The sequence below is a fragment of the Diceros bicornis genome, chromosome 12 (genome assembly GCF_020826845.1).
Source record: "Diceros bicornis minor isolate mBicDic1 chromosome 12, mDicBic1.mat.cur, whole genome shotgun sequence".
In the NCBI taxonomy this organism is placed as follows: domain Eukaryota; kingdom Metazoa; phylum Chordata; class Mammalia; order Perissodactyla; family Rhinocerotidae; genus Diceros; species Diceros bicornis.
This window is the reverse complement of record NC_080751.1, coordinates 46,955,199-46,970,435: the sequence shown is the minus strand read 5'-3', so window position 1 is coordinate 46,970,435 and position 15,237 is coordinate 46,955,199. Positions and strand designations below refer to the sequence as shown.

The 15,237-nt window shown below is 40.7% G+C and overlaps 2 protein-coding genes across 5 annotated transcripts in view; one reads left to right on the top strand and one right to left on the bottom strand.

The window, feature by feature from the left end:
- Window positions 1-5,562: 5,562 nt before the first annotated feature.
- CEBPZOS (CEBPZ opposite strand) lies at window positions 5,563-12,983 on the top strand. Of its 4 annotated transcripts, none has more exons than XM_058551424.1 (5): window positions 5,563-5,585; window positions 9,536-9,651; window positions 10,751-10,795; window positions 11,411-11,495; window positions 12,759-12,983. In XM_058551424.1, exons 2-4 carry the CDS (start codon window positions 9,537-9,539, stop codon window positions 11,491-11,493), a joined length of 243 nt encoding a protein of 80 aa, XP_058407407.1. In that variant the 5' UTR covers window positions 5,563-5,585; window position 9,536; the 3' UTR covers window positions 11,494-11,495; window positions 12,759-12,983. The 4 variants fall into 4 exon arrangements, with proteins under 4 accessions (XP_058407407.1, XP_058407405.1, XP_058407406.1 ...); XM_058551422.1 differs by lacking the exon at window positions 5,563-5,585 and adding an exon at window positions 5,619-5,654; XM_058551423.1 differs by lacking the exon at window positions 5,563-5,585 and adding an exon at window positions 7,720-7,918.
- Window positions 9,536-15,237, bottom strand: part of CEBPZ (CCAAT enhancer binding protein zeta) — a 26,706-nt gene continuing 21,004 nt past the window's right edge. Inside the window, exons 14-16 of the mRNA XM_058551421.1 lie at window positions 12,436-12,497; window positions 12,273-12,354; window positions 9,536-11,674 (exon numbers count right to left, since the gene is read on the bottom strand). Coding sequence (XP_058407404.1) covers window positions 11,535-11,674; window positions 12,273-12,354; window positions 12,436-12,497 — 284 coding nt within the window. The 3' untranslated portion in view covers window positions 9,536-11,534. The remainder of the gene's footprint in view (window positions 11,675-12,272; window positions 12,355-12,435; window positions 12,498-15,237) is intronic.

Below are 15,237 nucleotides of genomic sequence, written 5' to 3'. Positions count from 1 at the left end.
AAGAAGTTTACTCCCAGTTATGCACAGTTACCAAGCTGCTGCAGTCATTCATATATCGATTAAAATAATAACTAATGTTATTGATCACTTGTGTGTACCAAACATCCTGCCAAGCTGGGATGATTTAATGTAACTTCACAACAGCCCTATGAAATCAGTGTTACTGTTGTTACTGGGGGGATCAGAATTTGCCACCCCAAAATGTGACTTTTTGGCTTGATTATTATTATTATATTTTTGCTGAGGAAGATTTGCCCTGAGCTAACATTTGTGCCAATCCTCCTCTATTTTTTTGCATGTGAGACACCTCCACAGGATGGCTGGTGAATGGAGTAGATCCGCACCCAGGACCTGAACCTGTGAACCTGGGCCGCCAAAGCAGAGCACATGGAACTTTAACCACTCGGCCACAGGGCTGGGGTCAATTATTTTTAAGAACAAAAGACTCAAGAAGAAACTTTGGCCTCCCACCTAACTGCCTAAAAGAATTTAAGATAGAAGGCCTGTTCCAGGAAGAAGCTATCCCCATAGATAGCTATAGTATAACACGAACTAGATGTGGTAGATGGAGAGGAACCTAGCAAGGCCCATTTGATCAAAGTCCTCTCCACGTCCCATTGTCTCTGCAAGGTATGGAAAATATTTGTTTACCAAACATTTGCTTTTCCATCTCCATATGAATTGCCTTCCTTTCCTTTGAAGTCCCAAACCACTATCCCTACCATCCTCCTTTGTTTTTAGCTGAAGATGGTATTTAAGGTGGTGGCTTTGGCCATTTTGGTGAGTTACTCAGTTTTTTTGGGTCTCTCCCATGGATATGGGTTGTTAAATTTTGTTGATTTTCTCTTGTTTTTCTGTCTCATGTCAATTTAATTCCGGCCAGAAGAACCTAGAGGGTAGAGGAATATGCCTTCCTCCCCTACGCAACCATTTTACAGGTAGGTTAGTTGGAGTTTTACAGGGGCAAAGCAGAGTCAGTGGTTCGAGCAGCTGGGGTTGGAATGCAGGCAGAGCAAACGAGTCCCATGGCAAAAAGACAATCACAGCAAGATCTCTCTTAGAGGTCCCAGGTTTGGTTGTTAGCACCACTGCATTCTTGTGCTTCTTTATCTGCTTTGAGACACAAGGCCATGGGACTTTTCACTGAAGAAAGAAATCTTAGCTTCTGAGGAGAAAGATTTTTTATGACCACAAAGGAAATAAATTCCCTCGATTTTAGAACATTTTATTTAATAACAGCATTTGGGACAAATACTATATCGAATGTATACATCAATTGTGAGATGCATTCCAATTTCAGAAGTGTAAAAATATGGAAACATGTGCATCATAGAATTGAGGAAATTTTATATGTCAACATAAAGTATCTTACTGAGGCAGGTGGTGGGAGAGCAACTTTTAATCTCCATTTTACAGAGGGGAAAAACTGACCAAAGAGAGTTCCTAGTTAGGAAGAGGTATCTAGGTTTTACTTACATTTGTGATTATTTATTTATTTATTTATTTATTTTTCAGGAAGATTGGCCCTGAGCTGACATTTGTTGCCCATCTTCCTCCTTTTTCCTTTTTTCTCCCCAAATCCCCAGTAGATAGTTGTATGTCACAGTTGTACATCCTTCTCCTTGCTCTATGTGGGACACCGCCTCAGCATGGCTTGAAGAGCGGTGCTTAGGTCCGCGCCCAGGATCCGAACCAGCGGACTCCGGGCCACGGAAGCAGAACACAGGAACTTAAGCGCTACGCCACCGGGCCAGCCCCCTGTGATTATTTATTTTTTAAACAATGTGTAAAAAGGTAAAATTAGAATATTTGAGTGTCTTACTATTTTTATCTTTCCATACAGCACTCCCCTTTGAAGGTCTTATTACATTACATAATAATAGGATGCTATTCACTGGAGGTGGGAAGGTTCTGTATTTCAGAATCTCCCTTCCAAACAAGAAAAGGGGCAGGATTGGACTCCCTGCCAAGCTGCTTAGTGGGGTTGTCCCTTACATTGTAAAGAGTCTTTGTTCTCCTGGGGAAGTAAAATTTAAGACATTAATTCAAACGTTGTTGTTGTCGTTTTCTTGCTTCTTAGTGAGTAAAATGTTAAAAAAGACAATATGGCTGGATCCTGTTCTGACACTAATGCCTGTAATTATAAGAGGATTTGGGGACTGTTTGGAACTGGTAATGTGAGCTCTGATTCTTGTTAGTCTCCTAGGCTGAGGGCAACCTGTCATCCTCACAATTCTACATACTCAGCTCTTCGGTATTGGCATGCATGACGGGGGGACACAATAGCACAAATGGTTACAAAATAACCAAGATTGTGTGATGCATTTGCACTGGCCGGCCTTTGAGGGCAGGTGGGCTTCATGTTCTGTGAAATCGCAGCTTCCCATTCAGTTCCTTGCATCCCACCCAGGCCCAGGATAAATGATGGTGGACCTCTCGGACGGCACTGCCCTGGCCTGGCTCATGCTTCTGGTGGCAGCAGCACAGGAGGCGTATTTAAAGCTCCTTTCCTTGAGATGAAGAGATCATTCCCTCTTACCTTTTTTTCTTTTAATTTTTTTCTACCAAAAAAGAGAGAGAGAGAAAACAGGTGACAAATAAAATGTCAAGAGTGATTGAAATCAAGTCTGATTAGTAAACCAGGGGCCAAGTAGCATATGGCTCCTGTGTCCCGACTGGCCCAAGGCTGGTTTTTAGGGGCAGGTAAATAGGTCTTCCTGTGCTATCTTCCTCTCTTCATAGTGAGGGTGCCCTTCAGGATTAAGTTGTGCTTTTTTCTCTTCTTTAGCAAGAGAAGTGCTACTTCCCAGTGTAGGTCAGGATGGAAATTTACTGTGAAATCTCGCATGTAGGGAGAGAGGTGTAACCTCTTTGTATTTTGGGAATTTACTAAAAACTGACTCCCTTTGTCAGAAGTTGAACACCAGGAAGGCAGCGATGGAGTCCAGGAGATGGTGGATGCTAGAAGCATTTGGGATCCAGGACTGTTTTTCTGGTAACGCTTTGGCCTCCTGGACTGAGGGTGGTGGAGAACCACTCCACTGCAGCCCCTGGCAGCCTGCAGGGCAGGGGTCCTACCCCCACCGCCCCTGCTTCAGGGACAGTGCCCTCCGTGGCTGCAGCTCTGCACTGCGCTGTGTCCTCTGGCCATCTGAAGGGAAGGCTGGGCCGTCACCAAGCTCCTGGGCCCCTCTTGTCCAGTAAGGTGTCCTTTGGCACCCAGCAGCAATGGATCATCTAGACTAATCTCTGCTGGCTCAGGTCAGGTAATTGAAAGAGCTTTGCCTTGAGAATCTCGGCCAGGTTGGCTAGCTGCTCCTACTCTGAGGCAACCATGGGAGAATGGACAGCAAAGCACCTCGGTCCTTGTTAATGTGGAGATCCCTGTTGCCCTTGAACTGTGGCTGCTACAGAAGATTGGGACTTGAGCCAGATTCTGTGCCTCGGGCATGATGCAAAAAGGAGAACTTCTCCCTGGCTGCTTGCATCCCTTGGCCAGAGTTAGCAAATCAAGATCACACTGGGAGTACACAGCCCCCGAAGGACCCTTTGGGAAGTGCTGGAGACTTGGAGGAGGATGGACTGGACTCTGAACCGAGGAGCTTGAGCATTTGCATTCTGGGCTTGGGACTGGGGCAAGTTAATTACCTCCTTGCCCCAATTACGCCGAGGCACAGCCCTTACACCTGCGACTTGTTAGAATCAGTGATATTTGAAAATCTGCCACCAGAGTCTCTTCCACCTGCCCCAACACCCTCTGCCTTCTACCCCAATCCATTGATCGAATCAGCTTGATAAAAGTCTCCACTAGAGTCTGCGCTTTTCCTGCCCTAAACCTTGTGGCCGAGTGTTCCTTACCTCAAAGCATGTTTGTGAAATCTGTAGTGGGTCCAGGATGTGTAAGAAATGGATATGAGATGTTAAGTTTTGTGTGATACTGGGAAACTGCCACCCCAATTAACAACCTCCCTCGATTAGTTTATATACACTCCCCAGTGGAAGTGATTGAGTTTCTTCCCGTGCAATTATCTCAGTCTTTGTTATCAAGGTTTCTTTTCTTTTCTTTTTTCAATCTGAACCATTCCAATTAACTTTTCCTCTTGTTTTGTCATCCTGGTACCTTTAACACTGATGCTCTGGTATTTGAAACCAATGTAGTAGGGCCTGGCAGCTCAAGGCATGGAGTAGTGTCTTAAGTGATATATATGTATTTTAAACAAATTGTTTGTTGAAAGTCATAGAGGTTGCTTTTAAAATGAGAAATATTTATTGTGGGTGAATCTTTGAATGAGGATGAATCTCTTAAGATTGCGGATGTCCTGGGTGGAGGGGAAAGGGGAACCTCGACAAAGTAGGTGATGCCTGGGGCTAGAGTTCTAAAAAGTTTTGAGAAAAATAGGTTATGACAGCAAAGACAATAACAGACAAAATAAAAAACAACATAGTACAAAAAGAGATCTTATGAGAAAAGCTTGGGAGAGCATCAGTTACATTATATTAATAGAAAGGAGGTTCAAGCCAGAGGCAATTTCTATAGAGCAGGTAGAAGAGATCAAGAGACTGTACAAAGCCCAAACGTTGGGGATACCAGTAACATTGATGTAGTGCAGTGAAAGAGATCATTTGGAGCTCCGGATCTGTGTAGACCTGAGTGATCTTGACTAATAATGACATGTTTTAAATGAACATAGTTTACACATCCACATTTCTTGTGATTTATGATAGTTTAGTTGTGCAAATGAACCATGTGGGCCAGACTGTGGGGATCGGATAGGAAAATTGGGGCAGTCTCAGAGACCCCCTCGGAGGCACTTCCTCTACCTGACATTGACTGACAGCTGACTAGCACCTCTTCTCTAAAACCTTCATGGATCCCTCAGATCAGAAGCAAGGCCCCATTCATTGTGTACTTTTAATTAGTTATTTGTGGTTATATTTTACCCCCACTAGACTATAACCTCTGTGAAGGTAGATCTGTGTCTTAACTATTTTGTGTATTTCAGGCTTTGTCTTGCACATGGTACCTTAGTAGCCGTTTCTTTTCCCATTCCCCTTCCTCCCCTTCCCCTTCCAGTTCTCCTCCTCTTCCTTCTCCTACCTAGAAGGCAGTACATGCAGTGCTTCTCAAATTTTAATTTGCAAAAGAATTGTCTAGGGATCTGACTAAAACGCAGATTCTGATTCGGTAGGTCTGCATTTCTAACCAGCTCCCATTTGATGCCGATATTGCTGATTCTAGCAGACTATCACATTTCGGGTCGCAGGGTGTAGAAAAACGATTGAGCACAGGCCTTCCGGTCAGTGTCCTGGGTTCAAATCCAAGTTTTGTCTCTAATTAGCTGTGTGATTGTGGACAGGGTAAACCTCTTGCCTTCTCTATAAAATGAGATACTCATAGCACCTATTATGACATAGGGTTGTCGTGAGGATTAAATAAAATAATGTATGTAGCACCACGCAGTCAGGATCGACTCTTAGTAAGAGCGCAATAAACGGTAATTACGGTCTGAGGGCGGGCCAATGTCGGGAGGGGCGGGGCTCTGCTAACCCTTGCGCTTGCGCAGCCCCGCATGTAGGCGCCTCAGGTAGGACCCGGGCGCGTGGCTCTAGCTCGGCGGCCTGACTTGGGCTCGCCAAAGCGCGGAGTGCGGCAGGTGTTTTGGGGGCCACCTCAGAGCTCTGGGGTCAAACGGGGGTCACTCGGGTGTCGCTATAGCTGTTCCACCGGAGGAGCGCGGGACAGGCCGGAGTGTTTCCGGGTTGCTCGGCGACCTTGGGCCGGCGGCGGGACGGTGCTGCCTGCGCTGCCCGCGACTGTGGGCTGCTGGCCCGGCTGGAGCGTGGTGGGAACCGGGCGGGCGGGGAAGCGCCGGAGGACCGAGGGAGATCGGTGGGAGCGGGGTGCCCGGGGATGCGGGCGGCCACGAGGGGCTGAGGACCGTGGGTAGCCAGCCTGAGGCAGCTCTCGGAGGCCTCGCTGCTTGCTTGGCTCTTGCCCGTGGGAAGAAAACTGGAAAGACTGCTTTTGCTAATCACACCCAGGGACGTAGCTGAGAAGCCTTGTTCTCCAACATCGAGAGTGTGAGAGACCTTGCTGTTTGAAATCATGTTGGCTGGAGATGCTGAGCTGTGTCGATTTCCAGCTTTGGTGCACAGATGAGGGGTTTTCGGACCCAACATTGCACATTTGTCTTAAGCTTGTGCACTCCCAGGGGGATGCTCAGTCCAGTGTGATGTTAACGCCATGACACACAGCCCTCCTTTTCTTTGAGCCCGTCAGAGGACTGCTTTATTTTAAACTTCACCTAAGTTCCATCCTTCTCCAAAATCTTGTCTTACCTTGTTCCTCGTTTGCCGGTGAGTAACCCAACTTTGTCGTGAGCAGGTATGCCTTCGGTGGTCTTTATCAAATGGGCTTTGTCAGTCGTTATAATTGTACACCTCTCCTGAGCTGAGGGACTTGGAATGTGGAATGTATATATATATTTTAAGAAAGGTAAATGTTTTATTATACAGTGTTATTTGGACTTTATATTTGGAACTCTTAGCCTCAGCCTCTCCCAACAAAACAAAACAACGTTTTGCCTGGATTCCCTGCACGGTGTGCCTGGCTGCAGGCGGTTTTGTTTGTTTTGTTGTTGTCACCCCTTGAATATTAAAAATAACCCCAGGAGGTAAAGGGTTAATGTCCAGACTATATAAAGAACCCATACAACTGGACAACAAAAAGACAAACAGCCTGAGTGAAAAATGGGCAGAGGATCTGAATAAACATTTTTCCAAAGAAGACATACAGATGGCCAACAGGCACATGAAAAGATGTTCAGTATCACTGATTATTAGGGAAATGCGAAGCAAAACCACAATGAGATTATCACCTCACACCTAATAGAATGGCTGTTATAAAAAAGACAAGTTGTGTTGGAGAGGATGTGGAGAAAAGGGAACCTTTTCGTGCATCGTTGGTGGAATATAGATGGGTGCAACCACTATGGAAAACGGTATGGAGATTCCTCAAAAATTAAGAATAGAACTACCATATAACCCAGCTATTCCACTTCTGGATATTTATCCAAAGTGGATGGGCCGGCCCCGGGGCTTAGCGGTTAAGTGCGCGCGCTCCGATGCAGGCGGCCCGGGTTCGGATCCCGGGCGCGCACAGACGCGCTGCTTCTCTGGCCATGCTGAGGCCGCGTCCCACATGCAGCAACTAGAAGGATGTGCAACTATGACATACAACTATCTACTGGGGCTTTGGGGGAAAAATAAATAAATAAATAAAACTACAAAGTGGATAAATTAATTCAGAAAGACACATGTACCCCTATGTTCATTGCAGCATTATTTAGCAATAATAGCCAAGATATGGAAACAGCCTAAGTGTCCAATGATAGATGAGTGGATAAAGAAGATGTGATGTATGTACAACGGACTATTACTCAGCCATAAAAAAGAATGAAATCTTGCCATTTGTGACAACGTGGATGGACCTTGAGGGTATTATGCTAAGTGAAATAAACCAGATGGAGAAGGACAAATACCGTATGATTTCACATGTATGTGGAAGATAAAAAACAAAGCAAAATAAACCAACAAACAAAATAAAAAACTCATAGATGCAGAGAACAGATTAGTGGTTACCAGGGTGAAGGGGAGGTGGTCAAAATGAGTGAAGGGGGTCAACTGTATGGTCATGGATAGTAACTAGACTGGCGGTGGTGATCATTTTGTAGTGTATACAGATGTCGAATTTTAATGCTGTACACCTGAAACTTATGTAATAAAAAAAGCAAAAAAAACCCCGAGAGCTCCCTGTACTGGTCTTGACTTATTTCCTGTCCGTAGTGTACAGCATTGTAGTAAACAGAGCAAAACAATTCTCCCTTCTCACCCGTGCAGCTGCCTCTTGAATTTATTTGTAAGTTCTTTTTAAACTTCCTCTGCTTCATTTCTTTTAGGTAAGAATAATAAAGTTTTAATCTTTTCGTCCCCAGGGTGATCACATTATCAAAATGAGGGAAGGCAATTTTGTGAGGAAGAGATATCTGGTGACGATATTAGCAGGATAATCCTACAAAAGTAGGGTATTAATCATTCCCACCCTCAGGCATTGTGAAGAGGAGTCAAAAGCGAATGGAGTAAATGCATGACAGTGAGCAGAGAGCTGGGACTGTGGAGTATTAGAGAACATGTCATCTCTGCCCAGAGGACAGAGAACAGTGTGACAAAGAGCATACACAGGACACTATCAAAATCCGGAGATTAGAAACTACCGGTTCTCCTCTTGTTCTTGACTTTGGGGTTATAGGGAAGCGGAGTGAAAACTTGGGTTTACGTTTCATATATTCAGTAAGAGTCATATATGCTATTTTCTTGATATATAGCCCTTTTACTTGTTTAGCTTTTACTTTAGAAAAAGAATAAATCGGGGCCGGCCCAGTGGCGTAGTGGTTAAGTTCGCACACTCTGCTTCGGCGGCCTGGGGTTCGCAGGTTCGCATCCCAGGCGCGGACCTCCACACTGCTCATCAAGCCATGCTGTGGCAGCATCCCACATACATAATAGAGGAAGATGGGGCACAGATGTTAGCTCAGGGCTAATCTTCCTCAGGAAAAAGAGGAGGATTGGCAATGGATGTTAGTTCAGAGCCAGTCTTCCTCACACAAAAAAAGAAAAAGAGATTAAAGACTCAAAGCTTTCTCTTGATTAGCTTTTATTTTAATTACAGGAAGAGAATCAAGAGCTAAAGTCTAGTTTTGCCACTTACTGGGTGATGGTGGTCAGTCTTCTTCCTCCTGTGGTCCAGGGGCCTCATGTGTACTAGTCATTTGCTAAAGGGCAGATTACTGGGCGCCAACCCTAGACTTGCTGAATCAGAATCTGGGGATAGGGGAATTGCAGGCCGAGGCCCAGGAATGTGCATTTTTAACAAGCCTTTTGGGTGATGCAATTAGTTTGAAAATACCGTTAGAATAGCAGCTCCTCAGGAACAAGAACCAGTTAGTTTATTGCTCAACTTTGTATAAAATGCCTGGACTACGGCACATAGTTCAATATATGTTGTATAAATAAATGAAAACCTCCAGCTATAAAACATGTACAACCACTATAACCTTACTTTTGTGGGGTACTTTACAAAGAGCTTTCACATATTGTGTCCCTTAGATTATATCTTTATTCCTAGTCCAGGTAAAAAAATAACTTACCCTATTTCCCACCATTCTGTATTCTTAGAAACCTTGAAAATCTTAGTTCCGTAAACTGTTAGTTCTTTTTACATGCCTTCAATTTTTTCTCCTTTCTGTGCTTTATCCAATCATGTTTTTGGTTCATTGTGCCCCATAGGCACGGAGATTGAAAACTAGGAACGTGGGCCATTTCTAATACAAACAAGTATACAGTAACTTTGGAGTTTTATTCCTATATAGATAATAAATCAAACTGTGGGAATGAATTGGAGTTATTTTTATAGAAGTGGTATGAAGTTTGAATATGCTCATTCAGGTTTACATGTAATTGTTCTTGTTGAACTTAGGATGGCCCGCACTATGGAACCACTGGCAAAGAAGATCTTTAAAGGAGTTTTAGTAGCTGAACTTGTGGGCGTTTTTGGAGCATATTTTTTGTTTAATAAGATGAACACAAGCCAAGGTAATCATAATTCATAAGTTAACGTTTTTTAGAGGGGTGTGCAGGTTCCTAATGCATTTTAGGTGCTAAATGGCATTTTAAGATAAATTGCTTCTTCAGATTTAATGTATTAGGCATTTTTATGGGTGCAAGGGGAAAATAGGTGTTAATTATTGTAGACTAAATGACACTTCTCCCTAAAAAAAAAGTTTGTAGACCAGGGAAAGTGTTTCACACTTCCATGGATTTTACTAGTGGGGGGCATACAGCAAGTGTCCTTGGTCTGGTTTAGTTTGGGAGCAGAGACGGAGGAAATTCACCCTGCCCATTATACCTCCTTGTTTGGTAGACTGAGAAAGCAAGAGGTAGCATAGCTGAACTGTCAAGTAACCAGTGTCCCAGGCTAGCAGAGTTCTTCCTCTGCATCAACACTGGGAGCTAAAAACCTTTCCCATGCCACTGGCTGTCACTGAAAGTGCTCTGACATTTTTTTGGGGAAATTTTATATTAGAGCCCTCAACTTTTAGAATTAGGAAGTGATTTCTGTTTCCCTAAAGCAAGGAATAGTAGTCCTGGGGTGGTGGCCATCTTTGAAACTTGTCATTTGTCTTTTAAAGTACTTCACTAGAACAAACACTGTTCCAGGATTCTATTGGATAGTCACAAAATCTCTATACTTTTAAACTGTAAGGGTATAAAAGAAAACATCCAACAGTATTTAAAAGCAAATTAAAGTTTAGGATCAGCTTCAAAAACTGGGTACAACAGTCGTTTCTAATTCCATAACAAGGTAAAATGGCATCCATAAAAACAATTCATAAAGTTACAAAAGGGAATTACACATTAACACTGAAAATTTGCTTTTAAATACCATTTCTAAATAAATTATATCATATATACAGGCCAAATTTTAAAAACTCCAAAGTAACTATAGAAGGCTACCATGTAACACAAGAGCAACTTAGACCCTATCCAAAAGGATATATTTCACTTTAACACAAATTTCTAATCTATAGGATTCCTATCTTATAGACCCTAAAGTTAGCACTAAATTATGGCCCATGTGTTAATACAATTAATTTCTAATCATGTCTAATTTTAAGACTTCTTTTTTCATCAGATTTCAGGCAAACAATGAGCAAGAAATATCCCTTCATCTTGGAAGGTATGTTTTTCCCTAAGTAAAAGTAAGAGTACAAAACAACTTTTTCAGGTAACCTATAAATTAATTTCTTTATGACCAATTAAGGGCTAAATGACTTTTTATTCTGTGATGTCAATTTCCAAAAATACTATTTATCCCTATTTTAGCTCTTTCTGAGAATACAGAAAGGGAGAAAATTCTCCTCTAGAGATGAGCGCAGTTAGCTAATGGGCTGATTTGTAATCCTTTCAGTGGTTAAGAACGTAGACTGTGGAATGAGATGGATCTGAGACGGTGATGGAGTCAAACCTTAAAACCATCTCTGGTTTGCTAACTTCTTGGAACTGTTCTTTGTCAAGCAGAGATAACAAGACCCACCTCATGAACTGTTATAAGGGTTGAACAAGATGACATTATGTTAATCACTCAGTACAGTATCTGGTATCAAGTAATGCTTAATAAATAGTACTCATTACAATGATAAGTAGAGATGCTAGAGCTTGTACATGAAATGCGTATCCTATTATCAGCTTTTTTATTTTTCTCTGTAGAAATAAGGAAAAAAAGTTTGATTTTTCTCAATGTAGTTTAACACTTTTACACGATTTTATAAATGACAGCTATTTTTATTTATAGTTTATTACAAATCCATTGAACAGTCTGGAATGTATGGAATCAGAGAGCAAGATCAAGAAAAATGGATGAACAGCAAAAATTAGCAGTAAGTTGAATTTTAATTTACAATTTATTTAGAAAACACTCATTTTCTTTGCTTTTTAGTTTTTTGAGTGGTTTTTGGCCTCTTCTTTTTGAAATTTTTCTTTTTCCTGATGATACTTCTCACATCTCTGTTGTGTAGCCAGTCATCCCGTTCAGCCTCCCATCTGAGCTGTTTGAGACCTTTGAGGGTGGGGAGAAGAAAGATGAGCACACCACATTATAGACTCTTCATGGCCCCAGAGAACATCTACTGAGTAATGGGAACTCCTGGTCCGCCACAGCCTACAGTCATTTCCCATCCACAATGCAAATCCCTTGCCTGTGTGTTGCTTTCCCTCTATATTTATTATCAAAGATTACTGTTTTACAAATAAAAGACTAGGACAGGAAAGGAACAAATGCTCTAAAGATTTTATTTCCCTTGACATTTTACTGGTGAAAGAACAGTAGCCAGTAACTATCAATATAAGAAACAATGAAAAGGTCTATAAAGCACTTAACAAAGTTACTTAGCAAACTCATACTATATAAAAACAGCCTGCCTCCCTAAAAAAACCAAAGTAACTTTTGTAGGCTGTAGTCGTTTTTGCTATAGTCTAAATAGTTTTTAATCCTAGATGCTCCCTAGACAGAGAGATGAAAAAGTCACTCCTTCCAGGTTGTAAGGAACCATTTTATCCATTCTTACTGTAAAAACGTCCTCCAAAAATATTTATATCTTCAGAAGTTCTAAGTTAAGGCTATTTTAAAACCTCAATAAAAAATTCAAGTTACTTACTTGCATTATCTTTGTTAGCCATGGCATTCATGCCAATGTTATCAAACTTGGATCCCATATTTTCATCCAATAGGTGGCCAAACTTAAAAAAAAGGATAACGTTATTAGAAAACTTAAAACAATGTAGAATAGCTAATTTCTTAAAGTTGTACATTAGTCCTACCTCTTCAGCAGATACAAATAGGTTGGGGTCATTGAGATTTCTTTTCTTTTTTTTCCTGGGTCCTAAAAAAAAGTATAAACCTAGATTATTAAATTGTAATCCAAAGACTTTTGGAAAAATATAAATCTTTAAACATGGTTTTCATTAAAAAAATTATATTTGAGTTAAAATACACAATTGCAATTATCTTTAGCACCATTAGATAGCTGGCACTTTAAAGATAGAAATATGATTTATTTAAGAGTTAGTATACAGTTATTTTTTTAAAAGTTAATATCCTAATAGAACTGTTTAGATGACAATAGTGTCTTCTTGTCTTTCAGATTTGGCCACTGATCAAGGTTTATCCTATTTCATAGTATTAGGCAAGATTAAAATTCCAAAGTTGACACAGATGGATTATGGAATATTTAAGGCAAAATGTAAATTCTAATTATGTACGAGGTTTTATTCTTTGGACTATGAAATTGATGGAAGGTATGTTTATTATGTTATAAATGAAGTTTTGTTTATACTACTCAAAATAAAGTGGTTCTCTTTAAAACTCACCTGTAATTCTGAATATATAAACTTTTCAACATAGATAAAATAATAAAATTTCTATTTCTAATATTTATTAAATTTTAATTCACACATTTAAAATCATATTATCTAAAAATATATTAACTAGAAATATTGCTTTTTTTCATTTTCACTTTTCCTAAAACAATATTATTCAAACTCTTCATATCTTTGACATCAATGTCTCTGGTACTACTAGAGTTCCTTTTTATTTATTTTTTATTTATTTATTTTTTTGTGAGGAAGATCAGCCCTGAGCTAACATCCATGCTCATCCTCCTCTTTTTGCTGAGGAAGACCGGCTCTGAGGTAACATCTATTGCCAATCCTCCTCTTTTTTCCCCAAAGCCCCAGTAGATAGTTGTATGTCATAGTTGCACATCCTTCTAGTTGCTGTATGTGGGACGTGGCCTCAGCACGCCCGGAGAAGCGGTGCATTGGTGCACGCCTGGGATCCGAACCCGGGCCGCCAGTAGCAGAGAGCGCGCACTTAACCACTAAGCCATGGGGCCGGCCCCTAGAGTTCCTTTTTAAAAACAGCTTTACTCTAGAGTTCCTTTTTAAAAACAGCTTTACTCAGGAATAAATTTGTCATAAAATTCAGCTGTTTTAAGTGTATAATTCAGAATGTTTAAGTAAATCTACAGTTGTCCAGCTATCATCACAATGCAATTTTAGAACATTTCCATCAACTCCAAAAGATCCCTGGTACCCCCTCCCCAAGAAGGCTTTGCTTTTTCTGGCTATTTCATTTAAATAGGATCATATGATATGGGGTTTTCTGTATCTGGCTTCTTTCACTTGGCATTACATTTTTCACTTAGCATAACACAGCATCTATCAGTAGCTTATTCCATTTTACTGCTGTATAATATTCCATTATATGGGCATACAGTAGTCCCCCCTTATCCTTGGTTTCAGTTACCCGAGGTCAACTATGGTCTGAAAGTATAAAATGAAAAATTCCAGAAATAAACAATTTATAAGTTTTAAATCACATGCCATTCTGACCAGCCTGATGAAATCTCATGCTGTCCCACCCGGGATGTCAGTCATTCCTTTGTCAGCCTATCCACACTGTATATACTACCCACCCGTGAGTTACTGAGCTGGTCTCGGGATCACCATGCTTGTGTTCAAGTAATCCTTATTTTACTTAATAATGGCCCCAAAGCACAGGAGTAGTGATGCTGGCAATTTGGATATGCCAAAGAGAAGCCATAAAGTGCTTCCTTTAAGTTAAAAGATGAAAGTTCTTGACTTTATAAGGAAAGAAAAAAATCGTATGCTGAGGTTGCTAAGATCTACGGTAACTTTTATTATAGTATATTGTCGTAATTGTTTGATTTTATTATTATGGTTGTTAATCTCTTACTGTGCCTAATTTATACATTAAACTTTATCATAGGTATGTATATATAGGAAAAAACATAGTATATATAGGGTCCGGTACTATCTAGTTTCAGGCATCCACTGGGGGTCTTGGAACGTATCCCCCGAAGATGAGGGACTACTACATCATATTGTGTTTATCAATTCATCAGTAGACGGACATTTGGGTTGTTCCCACTTTTTGGCTATTATGAATAATGTTGCTGCAAACAATCGTGTACAAGTCTTTGCATGGATATACCAGAGCCACTTTTGATAAAATAGTTTCTAGAGCATTTCATCTTAATTTTTATAAAGGTGAAATGTATGTTGTTATTTAAGAACTGTGTATAATGCTATTATTGAATATTTTTATCTTAAACTAAAATCCCATTTGTCTGGCATTAGGAAAGGTGTTTTTGGTTTTCATTCATCCTACAGGTGTTTAACTGCACTCAGTAAGCACTTCTGCTGTACTGCCTTCTTAAGGTTTGTTTATCCTTAAGGATATCCAACATTTGCAAATGTAGGGTGACACCCCCCCAGATCAATGCATAAATGTGTTTGAAATTCCTCTGCCTCCTCCTTTTGTTTTAATCAATTCTGTCAGGTATCCTTTAATCTGCACCCAAAACTATTATTCATTGAGATCTGAGATCCTAATATCTTCTGAAATAGTACTTCATTATTCAAAATAAGGTCCCGAGAGAGTATCTTTTAATATGACAGGCTCAGTAGGACTTAAGATAAAGCAACATTTTTTTTTTGAGAGGTGATTTTGAGGAAAACTTTGCCTTTTATTTGAGCATATGCTACTACTAAAGTGTGACCTTACATCACTCAATGAAAGACAAAATCTGCAAGATAACA

Bases quoted from the DNA above. Each gene is read 5' to 3' on its own strand.
- CEBPZOS (XM_058551424.1), top strand. From the start codon at position 9,537: ATGGCCCGCACTATGGAACCACTGGCAAAGAAGATCTTTAAAGGAGTT. The intron at 9,652-10,750 runs GTAATCATAATT...TTTTTTCATCAG, and splicing joins TAAGATGAACACAAGCCAAG to ATTTCAGGCAAACAATGAGC. The intron at 10,796-11,410 runs GTATGTTTTTCC...TTTTATTTATAG, and splicing joins ATATCCCTTCATCTTGGAAG to TTTATTACAAATCCATTGAA.